This window comes from Mchenga conophoros, linkage group LG12 (assembly GCF_057382185.1).
Source record: "Mchenga conophoros isolate Kocher_MC1m ecotype Shallow Benthic linkage group LG12, M_conophoros_male_GT1.1, whole genome shotgun sequence".
Classification (NCBI taxonomy): Eukaryota; Metazoa; Chordata; class Actinopteri; order Cichliformes; family Cichlidae; genus Mchenga; species Mchenga conophoros.
In genome coordinates, this window is record NC_140537.1 from 30,719,396 (window position 1) to 30,746,047 (window position 26,652).

General features: G+C 36.0%; 6 protein-coding genes across 9 annotated transcripts; all 6 read left to right on the forward strand.

The window, feature by feature from the left end:
* The first annotated feature begins 203 nt into the window (after positions 1–203).
* Positions 204–4,257, forward strand: LOC146562932 (uncharacterized). The gene is made up of 12 exons (XM_085295818.1): positions 204–353; positions 663–748; positions 897–929; positions 1,026–1,115; positions 1,519–1,590; positions 1,699–1,787; positions 1,900–2,002; positions 2,256–2,358; positions 2,438–2,490; positions 2,600–2,678; positions 2,900–3,127; positions 4,190–4,257. Exons 1-12 carry the CDS (start codon positions 308–310, stop codon positions 4,255–4,257), a joined length of 1,050 nt encoding a protein of 349 aa, XP_085151944.1. The 5' UTR covers positions 204–307.
* A 505-nt stretch (positions 4,258–4,762) lies between these two features.
* Positions 4,763–8,704, forward strand: LOC146562933 (uncharacterized). The gene is made up of 11 exons (XM_085295819.1): positions 4,763–4,813; positions 5,357–5,389; positions 5,486–5,575; positions 5,987–6,058; positions 6,167–6,255; positions 6,368–6,470; positions 6,719–6,821; positions 6,901–6,953; positions 7,062–7,140; positions 7,347–7,574; positions 8,637–8,704. The coding sequence occupies exons 1-11, from the start codon at positions 4,763–4,765 to the stop codon at positions 8,702–8,704; spliced, it is 969 nt and encodes a 322-aa protein (XP_085151945.1).
* A 481-nt stretch (positions 8,705–9,185) lies between these two features.
* Positions 9,186–13,236, forward strand: LOC146562934 (uncharacterized). Its single transcript, XM_085295820.1, has 12 exons — positions 9,186–9,335; positions 9,645–9,730; positions 9,879–9,911; positions 10,004–10,093; positions 10,497–10,568; positions 10,677–10,765; positions 10,878–10,980; positions 11,236–11,338; positions 11,418–11,470; positions 11,579–11,657; positions 11,879–12,106; positions 13,169–13,236. Exons 1-12 carry the CDS (start codon positions 9,290–9,292, stop codon positions 13,234–13,236), a joined length of 1,050 nt encoding a protein of 349 aa, XP_085151946.1. The 5' UTR covers positions 9,186–9,289.
* A 407-nt stretch (positions 13,237–13,643) lies between these two features.
* Positions 13,644–19,000, forward strand: LOC146562935 (uncharacterized). Of its 4 annotated transcripts, XM_085295198.1 has the most exons (12): positions 13,644–13,792; positions 14,102–14,187; positions 14,336–14,368; positions 14,465–14,554; positions 14,958–15,029; positions 15,138–15,226; positions 15,339–15,441; positions 15,706–15,808; positions 15,888–15,940; positions 16,049–16,127; positions 16,349–18,238; positions 18,548–19,000. In XM_085295198.1, the coding sequence occupies exons 1-11, from the start codon at positions 13,747–13,749 to the stop codon at positions 16,834–16,836; spliced, it is 1,242 nt and encodes a 413-aa protein (XP_085151324.1). In that variant the 5' UTR covers positions 13,644–13,746; the 3' UTR covers positions 16,837–18,238; positions 18,548–19,000. The 4 variants fall into 4 exon arrangements, with proteins under 4 accessions (XP_085151324.1, XP_085151326.1, XP_085151323.1 ...); XM_085295197.1 differs by having other exon boundaries at positions 13,656–14,187; XM_085295199.1 differs by lacking the exon at positions 14,102–14,187 and having other exon boundaries at positions 13,658–13,792.
* Positions 18,178–22,865, forward strand: LOC146562936 (uncharacterized). Its single transcript, XM_085295201.1, has 10 exons — positions 18,178–18,633; positions 18,782–18,814; positions 18,911–19,000; positions 19,404–19,475; positions 19,584–19,672; positions 19,785–19,887; positions 20,154–20,256; positions 20,336–20,388; positions 20,497–20,575; positions 20,797–22,865. Exons 1-10 carry the CDS (start codon positions 18,421–18,423, stop codon positions 21,282–21,284), a joined length of 1,323 nt encoding a protein of 440 aa, XP_085151327.1. The 5' UTR covers positions 18,178–18,420; the 3' UTR covers positions 21,285–22,865.
* Positions 22,551–26,586, forward strand: LOC146562937 (uncharacterized). Its single transcript, XM_085295821.1, has 12 exons — positions 22,551–22,686; positions 22,996–23,081; positions 23,230–23,262; positions 23,359–23,448; positions 23,852–23,923; positions 24,032–24,120; positions 24,233–24,335; positions 24,586–24,688; positions 24,768–24,820; positions 24,929–25,007; positions 25,229–25,456; positions 26,519–26,586. Exons 1-12 carry the CDS (start codon positions 22,641–22,643, stop codon positions 26,584–26,586), a joined length of 1,050 nt encoding a protein of 349 aa, XP_085151947.1. The 5' UTR covers positions 22,551–22,640.
* Positions 26,587–26,652: the final 66 nt, after the last annotated feature.

The following is a 26,652-nucleotide window of genomic DNA, read 5'->3' on the forward strand; positions in this document are numbered from 1 at the left end:
AAACAATTGTTGTCCCTGGGACATCGTGTAAATGTTGTCCCTGGGACATCGTGTAATTGTTGTCCCTGGGACATCGTGTAAATGTTGTCCCTGGGACATCGTGTAGATGTTGTCCCTGGGACATCGTGTAAATGTTGTCCCTGGGACATCGTGTAATTGTTGTCCCTGGGACATCGTGTAGATGTTGTCCCAGGGACATCGTGTAAATGTTGTCCCAGGGACATCGTGTGATAGCTTGTAAATAATGGAATGAAAATTATTGATTGTTATTAACTTGTGAAAAAGAAGTGTAACAAATCCACATGTTATGTTCTTACACCCTTACAGAAACTGTGACTCCTTCACAATGTCAGGTAAATGTCAACTCATGTTGAATAATCAACCAATCAAGCCTTTTATTATCACATGCAATGTTACACGTACAACTGCAATGAAAATTTCACCCCCTTCTGACCATACATATATTGCTTAAACATCACATTGGGAAGACAGGTCGGAAACAGTTAGGAAGGTCAGAAAACAATTTAATTAATAGATGAGGGGAGAGGAGGAGAAAAAAGAACTACAACCAGACAAAGCTCCTAGAAGACTGAAATGGATGATGGTTGCAGCATGCAAAAAGAAAATGATATCTGTTGACTACAGCATATGCTTTCTCACAGATTACCTTGTGGGAGTAGCTGGACCAAACTCTATTGGTATTTCAAGTTTGAAATCCCTGTTTGACCAGACTAACATTTCAGATGAGGTACCTCTTGACATAAAAATCCTTTTATGTTGTCATAAAACTAATGTTAAATTCTGCTTTAAATACACTTTATTGTACAATTTACTTAATGAATCGTGTTCCTTAGTTCTGTTTTTATTTATATGTATTTATTTATTTGTTTTATAAGGTAATAGATGGCCTAATCTATTTGCAGTGTGAGGTATGTTGAAAAGCTTGTTTGATCATAATGACATAGCATGTTTACGTTTTTTGTAATGTATTTGAAAACATAGGTGTATTTATGTTATTTTTATAGAATTTCCCTCACATTTATCCAATACCAAGCCAAATCACTGGAAAAATTTTGGATGGGTCCACAAGAGCACAAAGTGCATACTTTTTGAAGGTATGACTTGGACTGTGGTAACTATGTTCTTATCACAAAGGGTTTATAAGTTGCCACTATAAACAAACAGCATTTTCCAAAATTGAAGCCTTGTCAGAAGAACCTGAAAAATACCTTTCTGAAACCTTTTCTGTGTAAAGACTTGTTCAAAAGCAATGCACACAGATTAAAACATTTCTGTCTTGGCCAACTGATAAAGAACACCAAAAATTGAGTGGTGCGTGTTGAGTCTGTGGTCTTGATTTGTTTTGTACACACTATAGAAATTAATTAATGTAAACCAAAAATGACACTTTCTATATGTTTGTGTATCTGCAGAATTAATTACAAGTCTCACCTGACAAGCTTTTGCAGTGTCATTCTTGACAGAAAAACATACTTGTCACATTATTTTTATTTCCAGAAAAACATCTTTCAGATGTATGAGAAATTGATTGGAGCCTGTCTGGAAAACGGCAGCCACTGGACCTTGTTTGTAAGTTGCACAGATTTTGCACTCTCTCTAGTGCATGATACTTTTCAGTGTCCCTCATTAGGAATTCTCAAGGCCCAAGCCTACCATATCCATCTTTTTACAAAACAGTTTTGTGACATACCCAAGAGGACCATAGTCTATATGAATTCATTTGGCGAGTCGGAGGTCAGAAAAAGTGCGGTGTTGAAAAACTGGAGGTAATTAATTAACATATTTAACATAACATATTTAATTTAATTGAAAGCATTACCGAACGTGGTTATTGATTTCTCTATATGCTTTTTATTTGTAATAACTGCGATCTCTCAGCTCATTTGCTTCAGCAAGAGGCTGCGCTGGAGAGTGGACCTTGTCACATGTGAGCCACCCACATCAACAGGATGGGAACTCATGTGGAGTGCATGTCATAATGGTACTGAAAACTATAGCTTTAACCTATATAAGTAATGTTTACATTTTTGCCTATTCAGTTTTTAAAGCCTTAGAGGCAGGATGGTAAAATCTCAATTTTTTTTGTAGATTGAACCATTTCAGCAGTAATGCTTTGCTTTGGTTGCTCTGTTTTTTTTTTTTTCTCGGGGGGGGGTTAAAAACAAACAAACATTTCTTTGTTAATCTAATTCTTTTTGTTCTTTTTTTTTTTTTTTTTCTTCGTCAATTATTAGTTTGCCCAATCTCTCATTGACGGTAAAACACAAGTGGAGGAGTACAACACTGAAATCACAAAGCTCAGGTCCCGACTTTGCCACTACTTATTTTCCTCAATAGGTAAAGATAAAATTAGCTGCCTTCTTTTTCTCTAACATTGGAAAATGTAACTTGTACTTAAACAAATTATATTTTGCAGATCGAACTAGGAAGTGCAGTCAGTGCTGGTGTGTGATTGCAGCCAAAGACCGGGTACACTATGACATGTCCTTAGCCATATAGATTGTTTATTTAATGGACTTTGTTCATTTGTTTTTTGTTTGTTTATTTCTTCTTCTTTTTTTTTTTTTTTAATTCACAGGTGCAGTGCCAGAAATGTGGTGCATACAAGCACATGCGTTGTTCAAAGTCTGTTTGTGGCATCTGTATCTTCTGTGAGAGTAAGTCACAATATAACTAAACAACGTCCAAAAATGTTTAAAGTGAATTTTTTTTTCGTAATTTTGCCTTTGCACACCAGGACTGTGTAATTAAAGTGGACGTTTCAAGATCCAGTTTTTACACAAAACTATTTTAGACATAACTGTGTCGTATTGTGGGGATTTCTCTTCACAATTAAATTGATATAGTGCTGTTTATATCATTCTTCTTTATGTAACAGCACAGTGCAGCACAGCAGAGGGAAAGGAGTTGTGCAGCATAGTGGGTGGCTATACAGGAGGAGCAATAGAAGTAGCCAGTGAAGAATGTCATCAGGGAAAGCATCAGGCAGCGAATGACAAAGGAAAAGTTCCTAAGGGAGAGAACATCTGCAGCAAATCGACAAGTAACAGTGAGATAGGAAGACTGACAGTCAGAGATGAAGGTACACAGACTGAAAGAGATGAAGGTACACAGACTGAAGACAAAGAAAAAGAAACAGAAGTATACGGCACAAGTCTGAGTACAGATAATGCTGCTGCTGATGATGTTGACAGGATCGATGCAGATACAGAATTCCAAACTGATTCAGAAGGAACTAGTATAGTTTACAGAGTGCATGGTCGCTTATCTGTACCAAGCTCAAAAAAGAAAACCTACACAATAACAGAAGACGAGATCAAGCGCAGAATTACCAGGTTTTGTTTTTTTTACCTAATTTTTGTTTCTGAGAAAAATGAGAGCCACATATGAGGACATTAATTTGAAATTTCGATAGAACAGTTGCAGTATAATGTCCTCATAACTGTATATCAGGCACTTGTTGATCAAGATTTAGTATTTTGGTCTAAATAACCCAAAATGTGATGTCCACATGTGTGGACGCCAGGCTGGAGTAAAGTGTTAGAGCTATTTATACCTATGTAAACTTTTATACACTGGTTTTTACCTGTCTTGTTTCAGAAAGGTTTAAAAGGGTAATGTCCACAGTTTATTTGTTTATTTATTTGTTTGAATTCAACATATTTTATTAAAGTAATTGAGCTTGAACACAGAAAAAACTGAATCAAATAATCATAAAATCAAATCACTTGCACTATACTGAAGTCTAATCTACTCTGAGCTAATGCCGGTTTCCAACACTAATGATCGGGTGAAGGAGAGAGATGAGGGTGTGCACGGCCACTGGTGCTCTTATCCCTGTTCTTTGTGATACAATCCAACAGGAAAGCAGTCAAACCCTTGGACATTAGCCAAGTTAACGTTCACAAATATATACACACAGAGGAACTCTGAGCCCCAATGTCAGCATTAGCACAAACATGCCACTTCATACCAAATCTCAGTGTGAGGTCAGGTGTTAGTCTCATTCCATTATTCTGGCTATATTTTCTTACTCATTACTATTAAACTTATACTTAAGACTAACTATTAACAAAATCACACCCCAATAACTCTGTTATTACACTTTGTATTTAATCATAAAAAGGCTGGATGTTGAAACCTTTTACTTCTATTTTGTATGAGCCAGGATTCTCAACAGCTGATACTCTATGTCCAAAAAGTGACAGGTATCGTTTTATGGAGCAAAAAACTTAAGAGCGCATATTTTATAAATAATACCAACAATTACAAATGCAGACCTTTAATAGTAATAAGTAATCCTTTATTTATAATGCATAGCAATATAAAAATAGTAACATATGAAAATATTACAATGGGCACAGATGAATTTGTATCAAAAACAGCAACCAAGCCAAAGTAATGAATAACACACATAAATAACAACTGCTTGAGAGACCAAACAATTGTTGTCCCTGGGACATCGTGTAAATGTTGTCCCAGGGACATCGTGTAATTGTTGTCCCTGGGACATCGTGTAAATGTTGTCCCTGGGACATCGTGTAATTGTTGTCCCTGGGACATCGTGTAAATGTTGTCCCTGGGACATCGTGTAAATGTTGTCCCTGGGACATCGTGTAGATGTTGTCCCAGGGACATCGTGTAAATGTTGTCCCAGGGACATCGTGTGATAGCTTGTAAATAATGGAATGAAAATTATTGATTGTTATTAACTTGTGAAAAAGAAGTGTAATAAATCCACATGTTATGTTCTTACACCCTTACAGAAACTGTGACTCCTTCACAATGTCAGGTAAATGTCAACTCATGTTGAATAATCAACCAATCAAGCCTTTTATTATCACATGCAATGTTACACGTACAACTGCAATGAAAATTTCACCCCCTTCTGACCATACATATATTGCTTAAACATCACATTGGGAAGACAGGTCGGAAACAGTTAGGAAGGTCAGAAAACAATTTAATTAATAGATGAGGGGAGAGGAGGAGAAAAAAGAACTACAACCAGACAAAGCTCCTAGAAGACTGAAATGGATGATGGTTGCAGCATGCAAAAAGAAAATGATATCTGTTGACTACAGCATATGCTTTCTCACAGATTACCTTGTGGGAGTAGCTGGACCAAACTCTATTGGTATTTCAAGTTTGAAATCCCTGTTTGACCAGACTAACATTTCAGATGAGGTACCTCTTGACATAAAAATCCTTTTATGTTGTCATAAAACTAATGTTAAATTCTGCTTTAAATACACTTTATTGTACAATTTACTTAATGAATCGTGTTCCTTAGTTCTGTTTTTATTTATATGTATTTATTTATTTGTTTTATAAGGTAATAGATGGCCTAATCTATTTGCAGTGTGAGGTATGTTGAAAAGCTTGTTTGATCATAATGACATAGCATGTTTACGTTTTTTGTAATGTATTTGAAAACATAGGTGTATTTATGTTATTTTTATAGAATTTCCCTCACATTTATCCAATACCAAGCCAAATCACTGGAAAAATTTTGGATGGGTCCACAAGAGCACAAAGTGCATACTTTTTGAAGGTATGACTTGGACTGTGGTAACTATGTTCTTATCACAAAGGGTTTATAAGTTGCCACTATAAACAAACAGCATTTTCCAAAATTGAAGCCTTGTCAGAAGAACCTGAAAAATACCTTTCTGAAACCTTTTCTGTGTAAAGACTTGTTCAAAAGCAATGCACACAGATTAAAACATTTCTGTCTTGGCCAACTGATAAAGAACACCAAAAATTGAGTGGTGCGTGTTGAGTCTGTGGTCTTGATTTGTTTTGTACACACTATAGAAATTAATTAATGTAAACCAAAAATGACACTTTCTATATGTTTGTGTATCTGCAGAATTAATTACAAGTCTCACCTGACAAGCTTTTGCAGTTTTGCAGTGTCATTCTTGACAGAAAAACATACTTGTCACATTATTTTTATTTCCAGAAAAACATCTTTCAGATGTATGAGAAATTGATTGGAGCCTGTCTGGAAAACGGCAGCCACTGGACCTTGTTTGTAAGTTGCACAGATTTTGCACTCTCTCTAGTGCATGATACTTTTCAGTGTCCCTCATTAGGAATTCTCAAGGCCCAAGCCTACCATATCCATCTTTTTACAAAACAGTTTTGTGACATACCCAAGAGGACCATAGTCTATATGAATTCATTTGGCGAGTCGGAGGTCAGAAAAAGTGCAGTGTTGAAAAACTGGAGGTAATTAATTAACATATTTAACATAACATATTTAATTTAATTGAAAGCATTACCGAACGTGGTTATTGATTTCTCTATATGCTTTTTATTTGTAATAACTGCGATCTCTCAGCTCATTTGCTTCAGCAAGAGGCTGCGCTGGAGAGTGGACCTTGTCACATGTGAGCCACCCACATCAACAGGATGGGAACTCATGTGGAGTGCATGTCATAATGGTACTGAAAACTATAGCTTTAACCTATATAAGTAATGTTTACATTTTTGCCTATTCAGTTTTTAAAGCCTTAGAGGCAGGATGGTAAAATCTCAATTTTTTTTGTAGATTGAACCATTTCAGCAGTAATGCTTTGCTTTGGTTGCTCTGTTTTTTTTTTTTCTCGGGGGGGTTAAAAACAAACAAACATTTCTTTGTTAATCTAATTCTTTTTGTTCTTTTTTTTTTTTTTTCTTCGTCAATTATTAGTTTGCCCGATCTCTCATTGACGGTAAAACACAAGTGGAGGAGTACAACACTGAAATCACAAAGCTCAGGTCCCAACTTTGCCACTACTTATTTTCCTCAATAGGTAAAGATAAAATTAGCTGCCTTCTTTTTCTCTAACATTGGAAAATGTAACTTGTACTTAAACAAATTATATTTTGCAGATCGAACTAGGAAGTGCAGTCAGTGCTGGTGTGTGATTGCAGCCAAAGACCGGGTACACTATGACATGTCCTTAGCCATATAGATTGTTTATTTAATGGACTTTGTTCATTTGTTTTTTGTTTGTTTATTTCTTCTTCTTTTTTTTTTTTTTAATTCACAGGTGCAGTGCCAGAAATGTGGTGCATACAAGCACATGCGTTGTTCAAAGTCTGTTTGTGGCATCTGTATCTTCTGTGAGAGTAAGTCACAATATAACTAAACAACGTCCAAAAATGTTTAAAGTGAATTTTTTTTTCGTAATTTTGCCTTTGCACATAAAGTGGACGTTTCAAGATCCAGTTTTTACACAAAACTATTTTAGACATAACTGTGTCGTATTGTGGGGATTTCTCTTCACAATTAAATTGATATAGTGCTGTTTATATCATTCTTCTTTATGTAACAGCACAGTGCAGCACAGCAGAGGGAAAGGAGTTGTGCAGCATAGTGGGTGGCTATACAGGAGGAGCAATAGAAGTAGCCAGTGAAGAATGTCATCAGGGAAAGCATCAGGCAGCGAATGACAAAGGAAAAGTTCCTAAGGGAGAGAACATCTGCAGCAAATCGACAAGTAACAGTGAGATAGGAAGACTGACAGTCAGAGATGAAGGTACACAGACTGAAAGAGATGAAGGTACACAGACTGAAGACAAAGAAAAAGAAACAGAAGTATACGGCACAAGTCTGAGTACAGATAATGCTGCTGCTGATGATGTTGACAGGATCGATGCAGATACAGAATTCCAAACTGATTCAGAAGGAACTAGTATAGTTTACAGAGTGCATGGTCGCTTATCTGTACCAAGCTCAAAAAAGAAAACCTACACAATAACAGAAGACGAGATCAAGCGCAGAATTACCAGGTTTTGTTTTTTTTACCTAATTTTTGTTTCTGAGAAAAATGAGAGCCACATATGAGGACATTAATTTGAAATTTCGATAGAACAGTTGCAGTATAATGTCCTCATAACTGTATATCAGGCACTTGTTGATCAAGATTTAGTATTTTGGTCTAAATAACCCAAAATGTGATGTCCACATGTGTGGACGCCAGGCTGGAGTAAAGTGTTAGAGCTATTTATACCTATGTAAACTTTTATACACTGGTTTTTACCTGTCTTGTTTCAGAAAGGTTTAAAAGGGTAATGTCCACAGTTTATTTGTTTATTTATTTGTTTGAATTCAACATATTTTATTAAAGTAATTGAGCTTGAACACAGAAAAAACTGAATCAAATAATCATAAAATCAAATCACTTGCACTATACTGAAGTCTAATCTACTCTGAGCTAATGCCGGTTTCCAACACTAATGATCGGGTGAAGGAGAGAGATGAGGGTGTGCACGGCCACTGGTGCTCTTATCCCTGTTCTTTGTGATACAATCCAACAGGAAAGCAATCAAACCCTTGGACATTAGCCAAGTTAACGTTCACAAATATATACACACAGAGGAACTCTGAGCCCCAATGTCAGCATTAGCACAAACATGCCACTTCATACCAAATCTCAGTGTGAGGTCAGGTGTTAGTCTCATTCCATTATTCTGGCTATATTTTCTTACTCATTACTATTAAACTTATACTTAAGACTAACTATTAACAAAATCACACCCCAATAACTCTGTTATTACACTTTGTATTTAATCATAAAAAGGCTGGATGTTGAAACCTTTTACTTCTATTTTGTATGAGCCAGGATTCTCAACAGCTGATACTCTATGTCCAAAAAGTGACAGGTATCGTTTTATGGAGCAAAAAACTTAAGAGCGCATATTTTATAAATAATACCAACAATTACAAATGCAGACCTTTAATAGTAATAAGTAATCCTTTATTTATAATGCATAGCAATATAAAAATAGTAACATATGAAAATATTACAATGGGCACAGATGAATTTGTATCAAAAACAGCAACCAAGCCAAAGTAATGAATAACACACATAAATAACAACTGCTTGAGAGACCAAACAATTGTTGTCCCTGGGGCATCGTGTAAATGTTGTCCCTGGGACATCGTGTAATTGTTGTCCCTGGGACATCGTGTAGATGTTGTCCCTGGGACATCGTGTAAATGTTGTCCCTGGGACATCGTGTAATTGTTGTCCCTGGGACATCGTGTAAATGTTGTCCCTGGGACATCGTGTAGATGTTGTCCCTGGGACATCGTGTAAATGTTGTCCCTGGGACATCGTGTAATTGTTGTCCCTGGGACATCGTGTAGATGTTGTCCCAGGGACATCGTGTAAATGTTGTCCCAGGGACATCGTGTGATAGCTTGTAAATAATGGAATGAAAATTATTGATTGTTATTAACTTGTGAAAAAGAAGTGTAACAAATCCACATGTTATGTTCTTACACCCTTACAGAAACTGTGACTCCTTCACAATGTCAGGTAAATGTCAACTCATGTTGAATAATCAACCAATCAAGCCTTTTATTATCACATGCAATGTTACACGTACAACTGCAATGAAAATTTCACCCCCTTCTGACCATACATATATTGCTTAAACATCACATTGGGAAGACAGGTCGGAAACAGTTAGGAAGGTCAGAAAACAATTTAATTAATAGATGAGGGGAGAGGAGGAGAAAAAAGAACTACAACCAGACAAAGCTCCTAGAAGACTGAAATGGATGATGGTTGCAGCATGCAAAAAGAAAATGATATCTGTTGACTACAGCATATGCTTTCTCACAGATTACCTTGTGGGAGTAGCTGGACCAAACTCTATTGGTATTTCAAGTTTGAAATCCCTGTTTGACCAGACTAACATTTCAGATGAGGTACCTCTTGACATAAAAATCCTTTTATGTTGTCATAAAACTAATGTTAAATTCTGCTTTAAATACACTTTATTGTACAATTTACTTAATGAATCGTGTTCCTTAGTTCTGTTTTTATTTATATGTATTTATTTATTTGTTTTATAAGGTAATAGATGGCCTAATCTATTTGCAGTGTGAGGTATGTTGAAAAGCTTGTTTGATCATAATGACATAGCATGTTTACGTTTTTTGTAATGTATTTGAAAACATGTATTTATGTTATTTTTATAGAATTTCCCTCACATTTATCCAATACCAAGCCAAATCACTGGAAAAATTTTGGATGGGTCCACAAGAGCACAAAGTGCATACTTTTTGAAGGTATGACTTGGACTGTGGTAACTATGTTCTTATCACAAAGGGTTTATAAGTTGCCACTATAAACAAACAGCATTTTCCAAAATTGAAGCCTTGTCAGAAGAACCTGAAAAATACCTTTCTGAAACCTTTTCTGTGTAAAGACTTGTTCAAAAGCAATGCACACAGATTAAAACATTTCTGTCTTGGCCAACTGATAAAGAACACCAAAAATTGAGTGGTGCGTGTTGAGTCTGTGGTCTTGATTTGTTTTGTACACACTATAGAAATTAATTAATGTAAACCAAAAATGACACTTTCTATATGTTTGTGTATCTGCAGAATTAATTACAAGTCTCACCTGACAAGCTTTTGCAGTGTCATTCTTGACAGAAAAACATACTTGTCACATTATTTTTATTTCCAGAAAAACATCTTTCAGATGTATGAGAAATTGATTGGAGCCTGTCTGGAAAACGGCAGCCACTGGACCTTGTTTGTAAGTTGCACAGATTTTGCACTCTCTCTAGTGCATGATACTTTTCAGTGTCCCTCATTAGGAATTCTCAAGGCCCAAGCCTACCATATCCATCTTTTTACAAAACAGTTTTGTGACATACCCAAGAGGACCATAGTCTATATGAATTCATTTGGCGAGTCGGAGGTCAGAAAAAGTGCGGTGTTGAAAAACTGGAGGTAATTAATTAACATATTTAACATAACATATTTAATTTAATTGAAAGCATTACCGAACGTGGTTATTGATTTCTCTATATGCTTTTTATTTGTAATAACTGCGATCTCTCAGCTCATTTGCTTCAGCAAGAGGCTGCGCTGGAGAGTGGACCTTGTCACATGTGAGCCACCCACATCAACAGGATGGGAACTCATGTGGAGTGCATGTCATAATGGTACTGAAAACTATAGCTTTAACCTATATAAGTAATGTTTACATTTTTGCCTATTCAGTTTTTAAAGCCTTAGAGGCAGGATGGTAAAATCTCAATTTTTTTTGTAGATTGAACCATTTCAGCAGTAATGCTTTGCTTTGGTTGCTCTGTTTTTTTTTTTCCTCGGGGGGGGGGGGGGTTAAAAACAAACAAACATTTCTTTGTTAATCTAATTCTTTTTGTTCTTTTTTTTTTTTTTTCTTCGTCAATTATTAGTTTGCCCAATCTCTCATTGACGGTAAAACACAAGTGGAGGAGTACAACACTGAAATCACAAAGCTCAGGTCCCGACTTTGCCACTACATATTATCCTCAATAGGTAAAGATAAAATTAGCTGCCTTCTTTTTCTCTAACATTGGAAAATGTAACTTGTACTTAAACAAATTATATTTTGCAGATCGAACTAGGAAGTGCAGTCAGTGCTGGTGTGTGATTGCAGCCAAAGACCGGGTACACTATGACATGTCCTTAGCCATATAGATTGTTTATTTAATGGACTTTGTTCATTTGTTTTTTGTTTGTTTATTTCTTCTTCTTTTTTTTTTTTTTAATTCACAGGTGCAGTGCCAGAAATGTGGTGCATACAAGCACATGCGTTGTTCAAAGTCTGTTTGTGGCATCTGTATCTTCTGTGAGAGTAAGTCACAATATAACTAAACAACGTCCAAAAATGTTTAAAGTGAATTTTTTTTTCGTAATTTTGCCTTTGCACACCAGGACTGTGTAATTAAAGTGGACGTTTCAAGATCCAGTTTTTACACAAAACTATTTTAGACATAACTGTGTCGTATTGTGGGGATTTCTCTTCACAATTAAATTGATATAGTGCTGTTTATATCATTCTTCTTTATGTAACAGCACAGTGCAGCACAGCAGAGGGAAAGGAGTTGTGCAGCATAGTGGGTGGCTATACAGGAGGAGCAATAGAAGTAGCCAGTGAAGAATGTCATCAGGGAAAGCATCAGGCAGCGAATGACAAAGGAAAAGTTCCTAAGGGAGAGAACATCTGCAGCAAATCGACAAGTAACAGTGAGATAGGAAGACTGACAGTCAGAGATGAAGGTACACAGACTGAAAGAGATGAAGGTACACAGACTGAAGACAAAGAAAAAGAAACAGAAGTATACGGCACAAGTCTGAGTACAGATAATGCTGCTGCTGATGATGTTGACAGGATCGATGCAGATACAGAATTCCAAACTGATTCAGAAGGAACTAGTATAGTTTACAGAGTGCATGGTCGCTTATCTGTACCAAGCTCAAAAAAGAAAACCTACACAATAACAGAAGACGAGATCAAGCGCAGAATTACCAGGTTTTGTTTTTTTTACCTAATTTTTGTTTCTGAGAAAAATGAGAGCCACATATGAGGACATTAATTTGAAATTTCGATAGAACAGTTGCAGTATAATGTCCTCATAACTGTATATCAGGCACTTGTTGATCAAGATTTAGTATTTTGGTCTAAATAACCCAAAATGTGATGTCCACATGTGTGGACGCCAGGCTGGAGTAAAGTGTTAGAGCTATTTATACCTATGTAAACTTTTATACACTGGTTTTTACCTGTCTTGTTTCAGAAAGGTTTAAAAGGGTAATGTCCACAGTTTATTTGTTTATTTATTTGTTTGAATTCAACATATTTTATTAAAGTAATTGAGCTTGAACACAGAAAAAACTGAATCAAATAATCATAAAATCAAATCACTTGCACTATACTGAAGTCTAATCTACTCTGAGCTAATGCCGGTTTCCAACACTAATGATCGGGTGAAGGAGAGAGATGAGGGTGTGCACGGCCACTGGTGCTCTTATCCCTGTTCTTTGTGATACAATCCAACAGGAAAGCAGTCAAACCCTTGGACATTAGCCAAGTTAACGTTCACAAATATATACACACAGAGGAACTCTGAGCCCCAATGTCAGCATTAGCACAAACATGCCACTTCATACCAAATCTCAGTGTGAGGTCAGGTGTTAGTCTCATTCCATTATTCTGGCTATATTTTCTTACTCATTACTATTAAACTTATACTTAAGACTAACTATTAACAAAATCACACCCCAATAACTCTGTTATTACACTTTGTATTTAATCATAAAAAGGCTGGATGTTGAAACCTTTTACTTCTATTTTGTATGAGCCAGGATTCTCAACAGCTGATACTCTATGTCCAAAAAGTGACAGGTATCGTTTTATGGAGCAAAAAACTTAAGAGCGCATATTTTATAAATAATACCAACAATTACAAATGCAGACCTTTAATAGTAATAAGTAATCCTTTATTTATAATGCATAGCAATATAAAAATAGTAACATATGAAAATATTACAATGGGCACAGATGAATTTGTATCAAAAACAGCAACCAAGCCAAAGTAATGAATAACACACATAAATAACAACTGCTTGAGAGACCAAACAATTGTTGTCCCTGGGACATCGTGTAAATGTTGTCCCTGGGACATCGTGTAATTGTTGTCCCTGGGACATCGTGTAAATGTTGTCCCTGGGACATCGTGTAGATGTTGTCCCTGGGACATCGTGTAAATGTTGTCCCTGGGACATCGTGTAATTGTTGTCCCTGGGACATCGTGTAGATGTTGTCCCAGGGACATCGTGTAAATGTTGTCCCAGGGACATCGTGTGATAGCTTGTAAATAATGGAATGAAAATTATTGATTGTTATTAACTTGTGAAAAAGAAGTGTAACAAATCCACATGTTATGTTCTTACACCCTTACAGAAACTGTGACTCCTTCACAATGTCAGGTAAATGTCAACTCATGTTGAATAATCAACCAATCAAGCCTTTTATTATCACATGCAATGTTACACGTACAACTGCAATGAAAATTTCACCCCCTTCTGACCATACATATATTGCTTAAACATCACATTGGGAAGACAGGTCGGAAACAGTTAGGAAGGTCAGAAAACAATTTAATTAATAGATGAGGGGAGAGGAGGAGAAAAAAGAACTACAACCAGACAAAGCTCCTAGAAGACTGAAATGGATGATGGTTGCAGCATGCAAAAAGAAAATGATATCTGTTGACTACAGCATATGCTTTCTCACAGATTACCTTGTGGGAGTAGCTGGACCAAACTCTATTGGTATTTCAAGTTTGAAATCCCTGTTTGACCAGACTAACATTTCAGATGAGGTACCTCTTGACATAAAAATCCTTTTATGTTGTCATAAAACTAATGTTAAATTCTGCTTTAAATACACTTTATTGTACAATTTACTTAATGAATCGTGTTCCTTAGTTCTGTTTTTATTTATATGTATTTATTTATTTGTTTTATAAGGTAATAGATGGCCTAATCTATTTGCAGTGTGAGGTATGTTGAAAAGCTTGTTTGATCATAATGACATAGCATGTTTACGTTTTTTGTAATGTATTTGAAAACATAGGTGTATTTATGTTATTTTTATAGAATTTCCCTCACATTTATCCAATACCAAGCCAAATCACTGGAAAAATTTTGGATGGGTCCACAAGAGCACAAAGTGCATACTTTTTGAAGGTATGACTTGGACTGTGGTAACTATGTTCTTATCACAAAGGGTTTATAAGTTGCCACTATAAACAAACAGCATTTTCCAAAATTGAAGCCTTGTCAGAAGAACCTGAAAAATACCTTTCTGAAACCTTTTCTGTGTAAAGACTTGTTCAAAAGCAATGCACACAGATTAAAACATTTCTGTCTTGGCCAACTGATAAAGAACACCAAAAATTGAGTGGTGCGTGTTGAGTCTGTGGTCTTGATTTGTTTTGTACACACTATAGAAATTAATTAATGTAAACCAAAAATGACACTTTCTATATGTTTGTGTATCTGCAGAATTAATTACAAGTCTCACCTGACAAGCTTTTGCAGTGTCATTCTTGACAGAAAAACATACTTGTCACATTATTTTTATTTCCAGAAAAACATCTTTCAGATGTATGAGAAATTGATTGGAGCCTGTCTGGAAAACGGCAGCCACTGGACCTTGTTTGTAAGTTGCACAGATTTTGCACTCTCTCTAGTGCATGATACTTTTCAGTGTCCCTCATTAGGAATTCTCAAGGCCCAAGCCTACCATATCCATCTTTTTACAAAACAGTTTTGTGACATACCCAAGAGGACCATAGTCTATATGAATTCATTTGGCGAGTCGGAGGTCAGAAAAAGTGCGGTGTTGAAAAACTGGAGGTAATTAATTAACATATTTAACATAACATATTTAATTTAATTGAAAGCATTACCGAACGTGGTTATTGATTTCTCTATATGCTTTTTATTTGTAATAACTGCGATCTCTCAGCTCATTTGCTTCAGCAAGAGGCTGCGCTGGAGAGTGGACCTTGTCACATGTGAGCCACCCACATCAACAGGATGGGAACTCATGTGGAGTGCATGTCATAATGGTACTGAAAACTATAGCTTTAACCTATATAAGTAATGTTTACATTTTTGCCTATTCAGTTTTTAAAGCCTTAGAGGCAGGATGGTAAAATCTCAATTTTTTTTGTAGATTGAACCATTTCAGCAGTAATGCTTTGCTTTGGTTGCTCTGTTTTTTTTTTTTCTCGGGGGGGGGGGGGGGGGGGGGTTAAAAACAAACAAACATTTCTTTGTTAATCTAATTCTTTTTGTTCTTTTTTTTTTTTTTTTTCTTCGTCAATTATTAGTTTGCCCAATCTCTCATTGACGGTAAAACACAAGTGGAGGAGTACAACACTGAAATCACAAAGCTCAGGTCCCGACTTTGCCACTACTTATTTTCCTCAATAGGTAAAGATAAAATTAGCTGCCTTCTTTTTCTCTAACATTGGAAAATGTAACTTGTACTTAAACAAATTATATTTTGCAGATCGAACTAGGAAGTGCAGTCAGTGCTGGTGTGTGATTGCAGCCAAAGACCGGGTACACTATGACATGTCCTTAGCCATATAGATTGTTTATTTAATGGACTTTGTTCATTTGTTTTTTGTTTGTTTATTTCTTCTTCTTTTTTTTTTTTTTAATTCACAGGTGCAGTGCCAGAAATGTGGTGCATACAAGCACATGCGTTGTTCAAAGTCTGTTTGTGGCATCTGTATCTTCTGTGAGAGTAAGTCACAATATAACTAAACAACGTCCAAAAATGTTTAAAGGGAATTTTTTTTTCGTAATTTTGCCTTTGCACACCAGGACTGTGTAATTAAAGTGGACGTTTCAAGATCCAGTTTTTACACAAAACTATTTTAGACATAACTGTGTCGTATTGTGGGGATTTCTCTTCACAATTAAATTGATATAGTGCTGTTTATATCATTCTTCTTTATGTAACAGCACAGTGCAGCACAGCAGAGGGAAAGGAGTTGTGCAGCATAGTGGGTGGCTATACAGGAGGAGCAATAGAAGTAGCCAGTGAAGAATGTCATCAGGGAAAGCATCAGGCAGCGAATGACAAAGGAAAAGTTCCTAAGGGAGAGAACATCTGCAGCAAATCGACAAGTAACAGTGAGATAGGAAGACTGACAGTCAGAGATGAAGGTACACAGACTGAAGACAAAGAAAAAGAAACAGAAGTATACGGCACAAGTCTGAGTACAGATAATGCTGCTGCTGATGATGTTGACAGGATCGATGCAGATACAGAATTCCAAACTGATTCAGAAGGAACTAGTATAGTTTACAGAGTGCATGGTCGCTTATCTGTACCAAGCTCAAAAAAGAAAACCTACACAATAACAGAAGACGAGATCAAGCGCAGAATTACCAGGTTTTGTTTTTTTTACCTAATTTTTGTTTCTGAGAAAAATGAGAGCCACATATGAGGACATTAATTTGAAATTTCGATAGAACAGTTGCAGTATAATGTCCTCATAACTGTATATCAGGCACTTGTTGATCAAGATTTAGTATTTTGGTCTAAATAACCCAAAATGTGATGTCCACATGTGTGGACGCCAGGCTGGAGTAAAGTGTTAGAGCTATTTATACCTATGTAAACTTTTATACACTGGTTTTTACCTGTCTTGTTTCAGAAAGGTTTAAAAGGGTAATGTCCACAGTTTATTTGTTTATTTATTTGTTTGAATTCAACATATTTTATTAAAGTAATTGAGCTTGAACACAGAAAAAACTGAATCAAATAATCATAAAATCAAATCACTTGCACTATACTGAAGTCTAATCTACTCTGAGCTAATGCCGGTTTCCAACACTAATGATCGGGTGAAGGAGAGAGATGAGGGTGTGCACGGCCACTGGTGCTCTTATCCCTGTTCTTTGTGATACAATCCAACAGGAAAGCAGTCAAACCCTTGGACATTAGCCAAGTTAACGTTCACAAATATATACACACAGAGGAACTCTGAGCCCCAATGTCAGCATTAGCACAAACATGCCACTTCATACCAAATCTCAGTGTGAGGTCAGGTGTTAGTCTCATTCCATTATTCTGGCTATATTTTCTTACTCATTACTATTAAACTTATACTTAAGACTAACTATTAACAAAATCACACCCCAATAACTCTGTTATTACACTTTGTATTTAATCATAAAAAGGCTGGATGTTGAAACCTTTTACTTCTATTTTGTATGAGCCAGGATTCTCAACAGCTGATACTCTATGTCCAAAAAGTGACAGGTATCGTTTTATGGAGCAAAAAACTTAAGAGCGCATATTTTATAAATAATACCAACAATTACAAATGCAGACCTTTAATAGTAATAAGTAATCCTTTATTTATAATGCATAGCAATATAAAAATAGTAACATATGAAAATATTACAATGGGCACAGATGAATTTGTATCAAAAACAGCAACCAAGCCAAAGTAATGAATAACACACATAAATAACAACTGCTTGAGAGACCAAACAATTGTTGTCCCTGGGACATCGTGTAAATGTTGTCCCTGGGACATCGTGTAATTGTTGTCCCTGGGACATCGTGTAAATGTTGTCCCTGGGACATCGTGTAGATGTTGTCCCTGGGACATCGTGTAAATGTTGTCCCTGGGACATCGTGTAATTGTTGTCCCTGGGACATCGTGTAGATGTTGTCCCAGGGACATCGTGTAAATGTTGTCCCAGGGACATCGTGTGATAGCTTGTAAATAATGGAATGAAAATTATTGATTGTTATTAACTTGTGAAAAAGAAGTGTAACAAATCCACATGTTATGTTCTTACACCCTTACAGAAACTGTGACTCCTTCACAATGTCAGGTAAATGTCAACTCATGTTGAATAATCAACCAATCAAGCCTTTTATTATCACATGCAATGTTACACGTACAACTGCAATGAAAATTTCACCCCCTTCTGACCATACATATATTGCTTAAACATCACATTGGGAAGACAGGTCGGAAACAGTTAGGAAGGTCAGAAAACAATTTAATTAATAGATGAGGGGAGAGGAGGAGAAAAAAGAACTACAACCAGACAAAGCTCCTAGAAGACTGAAATGGATGATGGTTGCAGCATGCAAAAAGAAAATGATATCTGTTGACTACAGCATATGCTTTCTCACAGATTACCTTGTGGGAGTAGCTGGACCAAACTCTATTGGTATTTCAAGTTTGAAATCCCTGTTTGACCAGACTAACATTTCAGATGAGGTACCTCTTGACATAAAAATCCTTTTATGTTGTCATAAAACTAATGTTAAATTCTGCTTTAAATACACTTTATTGTACAATTTACTTAATGAATCGTGTTCCTTAGTTCTGTTTTTATTTATATGTATTTATTTATTTGTTTTATAAGGTAATAGATGGCCTAATCTATTTGCAGTGTGAGGTATGTTGAAAAGCTTGTTTGATCATAATGACATAGCATGTTTACGTTTTTTGTAATGTATTTGAAAACATAGGTGTATTTATGTTATTTTTATAGAATTTCCCTCACATTTATCCAATACCAAGCCAAATCACTGGAAAAATTTTGGATGGGTCCACAAGAGCACAAAGTGCATACTTTTTGAAGGTATGACTTGGACTGTGGTAACTATGTTCTTATCACAAAGGGTTTATAAGTTGCCACTATAAACAAACAGCATTTTCCAAAATTGAAGCCTTGTCAGAAGAACCTGAAAAATACCTTTCTGAAACCTTTTCTGTGTAAAGACTTGTTCAAAAGCAATGCACACAGATTAAAACATTTCTGTCTTGGCCAACTGATAAAGAACACCAAAAATTGAGTGGTGCGTGTTGAGTCTGTGGTCTTGATTTGTTTTGTACACACTATAGAAATTAATTAATGTAAACCAAAAATGACACTTTCTATATGTTTGTGTATCTGCAGAATTAATTACAAGTCTCACCTGACAAGCTTTTGCAGTGTCATTCTTGACAGAAAAACATACTTGTCACATTATTTTTATTTCCAGAAAAACATCTTTCAGATGTATGAGAAATTGATTGGAGCCTGTCTGGAAAACGGCAGCCACTGGACCTTGTTTGTAAGTTGCACAGATTTTGCACTCTCTCTAGTGCATGATACTTTTCAGTGTCCCTCATTAGGAATTCTCAAGGCCCAAGCCTACCATATCCATCTTTTTACAAAACAGTTTTGTGACATACCCAAGAGGACCATAGTCTATATGAATTCATTTGGCGAGTCGGAGGTCAGAAAAAGTGCGGTGTTGAAAAACTGGAGGTAATTAATTAACATATTTAACATAACATATTTAATTTAATTGAAAGCATTACCGAACGTGGTTATTGATTTCTCTATATGCTTTTTATTTGTAATAACTGCGATCTCTCAGCTCATTTGCTTCAGCAAGAGGCTGCGCTGGAGAGTGGACCTTGTCACATGTGAGCCACCCACATCAACAGGATGGGAACTCATGTGGAGTGCATGTCATAATGGTACTGAAAACTATAGCTTTAACCTATATAAGTAATGTTTACATTTTTGCCTATTCAGTTTTTAAAGCCTTAGAGGCAGGATGGTAAAATCTCAATTTTTTTTGTAGATTGAACCATTTCAGCAGTAATGCTTTGCTTTGGTTGCTCTGTTTTTTTTTTTTCTCGGGGGGGGGGGGGGGGGGGGGGGTTAAAAACAAACAAACATTTCTTTGTTAATCTAATTCTTTTTGTTCTTTTTTTTTTTTTTTTTCTTCGTCAATTATTAGTTTGCCCAATCTCTCATTGACGGTAAAACACAAGTGGAGGAGTACAACACTGAAATCACAAAGCTCAGGTCCCGACTTTGCCACTACTTATTTTCCTCAATAGGTAAAGATAAAATTAGCTGCCTTCTTTTTCTCTAACATTGGAAAATGTAACTTGTACTTAAACAAATTATATTTTGCAGATCGAACTAGGAAGTGCAGTCAGTGCTGGTGTGTGATTGCAGCCAAAGACCGGGTACACTATGACATGTCCTTAGCCATATAGATTGTTTATTTAATGGACTTTGTTCATTTGTTTTTTGTTTGTTTATTTCTTCTTCTTTTTTTTTTTTTTAATTCACAGGTGCAGTGCCAGAAATGTGGTGCATACAAGCACATGCGTTGTTCAAAGTCTGTTTGTGGCATCTGTATCTTCTGTGAGAGTAAGTCACAATATAACTAAACAACGTCCAAAAATGTTTAAAGGGAATTTTTTTTTCGTAATTTTGCCTTTGCACACCAGGACTGTGTAATTAAAGTGGACGTTTCAAGATCCAGTTTTTACACAAAACTATTTTAGACATAACTGTGTCGTATTGTGGGGATTTCTCTTCACAATTAAATTGATATAGTGCTGTTTATATCATTCTTCTTTATGTAACAGCACAGTGCAGCACAGCAGAGGGAAAGGAGTTGTGCAGCATAGTGGGTGGCTATACAGGAGGAGCAATAGAAGTAGCCAGTGAAGAATGTCATCAGGGAAAGCATCAGGCAGCGAATGACAAAGGAAAAGTTCCTAAGGGAGAGAACATCTGCAGCAAATCGACAAGTAACAGTGAGATAGGAAGACTGACAGTCAGAGATGAAGGTACACAGACTGAAGACAAAGAAAAAGAAACAGAAGTATACGGCACAAGTCTGAGTACAGATAATGCTGCTGCTGATGATGTTGACAGGATCGATGCAGATACAGAATTCCAAACTGATTCAGAAGGAACTAGTATAGTTTACAGAGTGCATGGTCGCTTATCTGTACCAAGCTCAAAAAAGAAAACCTACACAATAACAGAAGACGAGATCAAGCGCAGAATTACCAGGTTTTGTTTTTTTTACCTAATTTTTGTTTCTGAGAAAAATGAGAGCCACATATGAGGACATTAATTTGAAATTTCGATAGAACAGTTGCAGTATAATGTCCTCATAACTGTATATCAGGCACTTGTTGATCAAGATTTAGTATTTTGGTCTAAATAACCCAAAATGTGATGTCCACATGTGTGGACGCCAGGCTGGAGTAAAGTGTTAGAGCTATTTATACCTATGTAAACTTTTATACACTGGTTTTTACCTGTCTTGTTTCAGAAAGGTTTAAAAGGGTAATGTCCACAGTTTATTTGTTTATTTATTTGTTTGAATTCAACATATTTTATTAAAGTAATTGAGCTTGAACACAGAAAAAACTGAATCAAATAATCATAAAATCAAATCACTTGCACTATACTGAAGTCTAATCTACTCTGAGCTAATGCCGGTTTCCAACACTAATGATCGGGTGAAGGAGAGAGATGAGGGTGTGCACGGCCACTGGTGCTCTTATCCCTGTTCTTTGTGATACAATCCAACAGGAAAGCAGTCAAACCCTTGGACATTAGCCAAGTTAATGTTCACAAATATATACACACAGAGGAACTCTGAGCCCCAATGTCAGCATTAGCACAAACATGCCACTTCATACCAAATCTCAGTGTGAGGTCAGGTGTTAGTCTCATTCCATTATTCTGGCTATATTTTCTTACTCATTACTATTAAACTTATACTTAAGACTAACTATTAACAAAATCACACCCCAATAACTCTGTTATTACACTTTGTATTTAATCATAAAAAGGCTGGATGTTGAAACCTTTTACTTCTATTTTGTATGAGCCAGGATTCTCAACAGCTGATACTCTATGTCCAAAAAGTGACAGGTATCGTTTTATGGAGCAAAAAACTTAAGAGCGCATATTTTATAAATAATACCAACAATTACAAATGCAGACCTTTAATAGTAATAAGTAATCCTTTATTTATAATGCATAGCAATATAAAAATAGTAACATATGAAAATATTACAATGGGCACAGATGAATTTGTATCAAAAACAGCAACCAAGCCAAAGTAATGAATAACACACATAAATAACAACTGCTTGAGAGACCAAACAATTGTTGTCCCTGGGACATCGTGTAAATGTTGTCCCTGGGACATCGTGTAATTGTTGTCCCTGGGACATCGTGTAAATGTTGTCCCTGGGACATCGTGTAGATGTTGTCCCTGGGACATCGTGTAAATGTTGTCCCTGGGACATCGTGTAATTGTTGTCCCTGGGACATCGTGTAGATGTTGTCCCAGGGACATCGTGTAAATGTTGTCCCAGGGACATCGTGTGATAGCTTGTAAATAATGGAATGAAAATTATTGATTGTTATTAACTTGTGAAAAAGAAGTGTAACAAATCCACATGTTATGTTCTTACACCCTTACAGAAACTGTGACTCCTTCACAATGTCAGGTAAATGTCAACTCATGTTGAATAATCAACCAATCAAGCCTTTTATTATCACATGCAATGTTACACGTACAACTGCAATGAAAATTTCACCCCCTTCTGACCATACATATATTGCTTAAACATCACATTGGGAAGACAGGTCGGAAACAGTTAGGAAGGTCAGAAAACAATTTAATTAATAGATGAGGGGAGAGGAGGAGAAAAAAGAACTACAACCAGACAAAGCTCCTAGAAGACTGAAATGGATGATGGTTGCAGCATGCAAAAAGAAAATGATATCTGTTGACTACAGCATATGCTTTCTCACAGATTACCTTGTGGGAGTAGCTGGACCAAACTCTATTGGTATTTCAAGTTTGAAATCCCTGTTTGACCAGACTAACATTTCAGATGAGGTACCTCTTGACATAAAAATCCTTTTATGTTGTCATAAAACTAATGTTAAATTCTGCTTTAAATACACTTTATTGTACAATTTACTTAATGAATCGTGTTCCTTAGTTCTGTTTTTATTTATATGTATTTATTTATTTGTTTTATAAGGTAATAGATGGCCTAATCTATTTGCAGTGTGAGGTATGTTGAAAAGCTTGTTTGATCATAATGACATAGCATGTTTACGTTTTTTGTAATGTATTTGAAAACATAGGTGTATTTATGTTATTTTTATAGAATTTCCCTCACATTTATCCAATACCAAGCCAAATCACTGGAAAAATTTTGGATGGGTCCACAAGAGCACAAAGTGCATACTTTTTGAAGGTATGACTTGGACTGTGGTAACTATGTTCTTATCACAAAGGGTTTATAAGTTGCCACTATAAACAAACAGCATTTTCCAAAATTGAAGCCTTGTCAGAAGAACCTGAAAAATACCTTTCTGAAACCTTTTCTGTGTAAAGACTTGTTCAAAAGCAATGCACACAGATTAAAACATTTCTGTCTTGGCCAACTGATAAAGAACACCAAAAATTGAGTGGTGCGTGTTGAGTCTGTGGTCTTGATTTGTTTTGTACACACTATAGAAATTAATTAATGTAAACCAAAAATGACACTTTCTATATGTTTGTGTATCTGCAGAATTAATTACAAGTCTCACCTGACAAGCTTTTGCAGTGTCATTCTTGACAGAAAAACATACTTGTCACATTATTTTTATTTCCAGAAAAACATCTTTCAGATGTATGAGAAATTGATTGGAGCCTGTCTGGAAAACGGCAGCCACTGGACCTTGTTTGTAAGTTGCACAGATTTTGCACTCTCTCTAGTGCATGATACTTTTCAGTGTCCCTCATTAGGAATTCTCAAGGCCCAAGCCTACCATATCCATCTTTTTACAAAACAGTTTTGTGACATACCCAAGAGGACCATAGTCTATATGAATTCATTTGGCGAGTCGGAGGTCAGAAAAAGTGCGGTGTTGAAAAACTGGAGGTAATTAATTAACATATTTAACATAACATATTTAATTTAATTGAAAGCATTACCGAACGTGGTTATTGATTTCTCTATATGCTTTTTATTTGTAATAACTGCGATCTCTCAGCTCATTTGCTTCAGCAAGAGGCTGCGCTGGAGAGTGGACCTTGTCACATGTGAGCCACCCACATCAACAGGATGGGAACTCATGTGGAGTGCATGTCATAATGGTACTGAAAACTATAGCTTTAACCTATATAAGTAATGTTTACATTTTTGCCTATTCAGTTTTTAAAGCCTTAGAGGCAGGATGGTAAAATCTCAATTTTTTTTGTAGATTGAACCATTTCAGCAGTAATGCTTTGCTTTGGTTGCTCTGTTTTTTTTTTTCCTCGGGGGGGGTTAAAAACAAACAAACATTTCTTTGTTAATCTAATTCTTTTTGTTCTTTTTTTTTTTTTTTTCTTCGTCAATTATTAGTTTGCCCAATCTCTCATTGACGGTAAAACACAAGTGGAGGAGTACAACACTGAAATCACAAAGCTCAGGTCCCGACTTTGCCACTACATATTATCCTCAATAGGTAAAGATAAAATTAGCTGCCTTCTTTTTCTCTAACATTGGAAAATGTAACTTGTACTTAAACAAATTATATTTTGCAGATCGAACTAGGAAGTGCAGTCAGTGCTGGTGTGTGATTGCAGCCAAAGACCGGGTACACTATGACATGTCCTTAGCCATATAGATTGTTTATTTAATGGACTTTGTTCATTTGTTTTTTGTTTGTTTATTTCTTCTTCTTTTTTTTTTTTTTAATTCACAGGTGCAGTGCCAGAAATGTGGTGCATACAAGCACATGCGTTGTTCAAAGTCTGTTTGTGGCATCTGTATCTTCTGTGAGAGTAAGTCACAATATAACTAAACAACGTCCAAAAATGTTTAAAGTGAATTTTTTTTTCGTAATTTTGCCTTTGCACACCAGGACTGTGTAATTAAAGTGGACGTTTCAAGATCCAGTTTTTACACAAAACTATTTTAGACATAACTGTGTCGTATTGTGGGGATTTCTCTTCACAATTAAATTGATATAGTGCTGTTTATATCATTCTTCTTTATGTAACAGCACAGTGCAGCACAGCAGAGGGAAAGGAGTTGTGCAGCATAGTGGGTGGCTATACAGGAGGAGCAATAGAAGTAGCCAGTGAAGAATGTCATCAGGGAAAGCATCAGGCAGCGAATGACAAAGGAAAAGTTCCTAAGGGAGAGAACATCTGCAGCAAATCGACAAGTAACAGTGAGATAGGAAGACTGACAGTCAGAGATGAAGGTACACAGACTGAAAGAGATGAAGGTACACAGACTGAAGACAAAGAAAAAGAAACAGAAGTATACGGCACAAGTCTGAGTACAGATAATGCTGCTGCTGATGATGTTGACAGGATCGATGCAGATACAGAATTCCAAACTGATTCAGAAGGAACTAGTATAGTTTACAGAGTGCATGGTCGCTTATCTGTACCAAGCTCAAAAAAGAAAACCTACACAATAACAGAAGACGAGATCAAGCGCAGAATTACCAGGTTTTGTTTTTTTTACCTAATTTTTGTTTCTGAGAAAAATGAGAGCCACATATGAGGACATTAATTTGAAATTTCGATAGAACAGTTGCAGTATAATGTCCTCATAACTGTATATCAGGCACTTGTTGATCAAGATTTAGTATTTTGGTCTAAATAACCCAAAATGTGATGTCCACATGTGTGGACGCCAGGCTGGAGTAAAGTGTTAGAGCTATTTATACCTATGTAAACTTTTATACACTGGTTTTTACCTGTCTTGTTTCAGAAAGGTTTAAAAGGGTAATGTCCACAGTTTATTTGTTTATTTATTTGTTTGAATTCAACATATTTTATTAAAGTAATTGAGCTTGAACACAGAAAAAACTGAATCAAATAATCATAAAATCAAATCACTTGCACTATACTGAAGTCTAATCTACTCTGAGCTAATGCCGGTTTCCAACACTAATGATCGGGTGAAGGAGAGAGATGAGGGTGTGCACGGCCACTGGTGCTCTTATCCCTGTTCTTTGTGATACAATCCAACAGGAAAGCAGTCAAACCCTTGGACATTAGCCAAGTTAACGTTCACAAATATATACACACAGAGGAACTCTGAGCCCCAATGTCAGCATTAGCACAAACATGCCACTTCATACCAAATCTCAGTGTGAGGTCAGGTGTTAGTCTCATTCCATTATTCTGGCTATATTTTCTTACTCATTACTATTAAACTTATACTTAAGACTAACTATTAACAAAATCACACCCCAATAACTCTGTTATTACACTTTGTATTTAATCATAAAAAGGCTGGATGTTGAAACCTTTTACTTCTATTTTGTATGAGCCAGGATTCTCAACAGCTGATACTCTATGTCCAAAAAGTGACAGGTATCGTTTTATGGAGCAAAAAACTTAAGAGCGCATATTTTATAAATAATACCAACAATTACAAATGCAGACCTTTAATAGTAATAAGTAATCC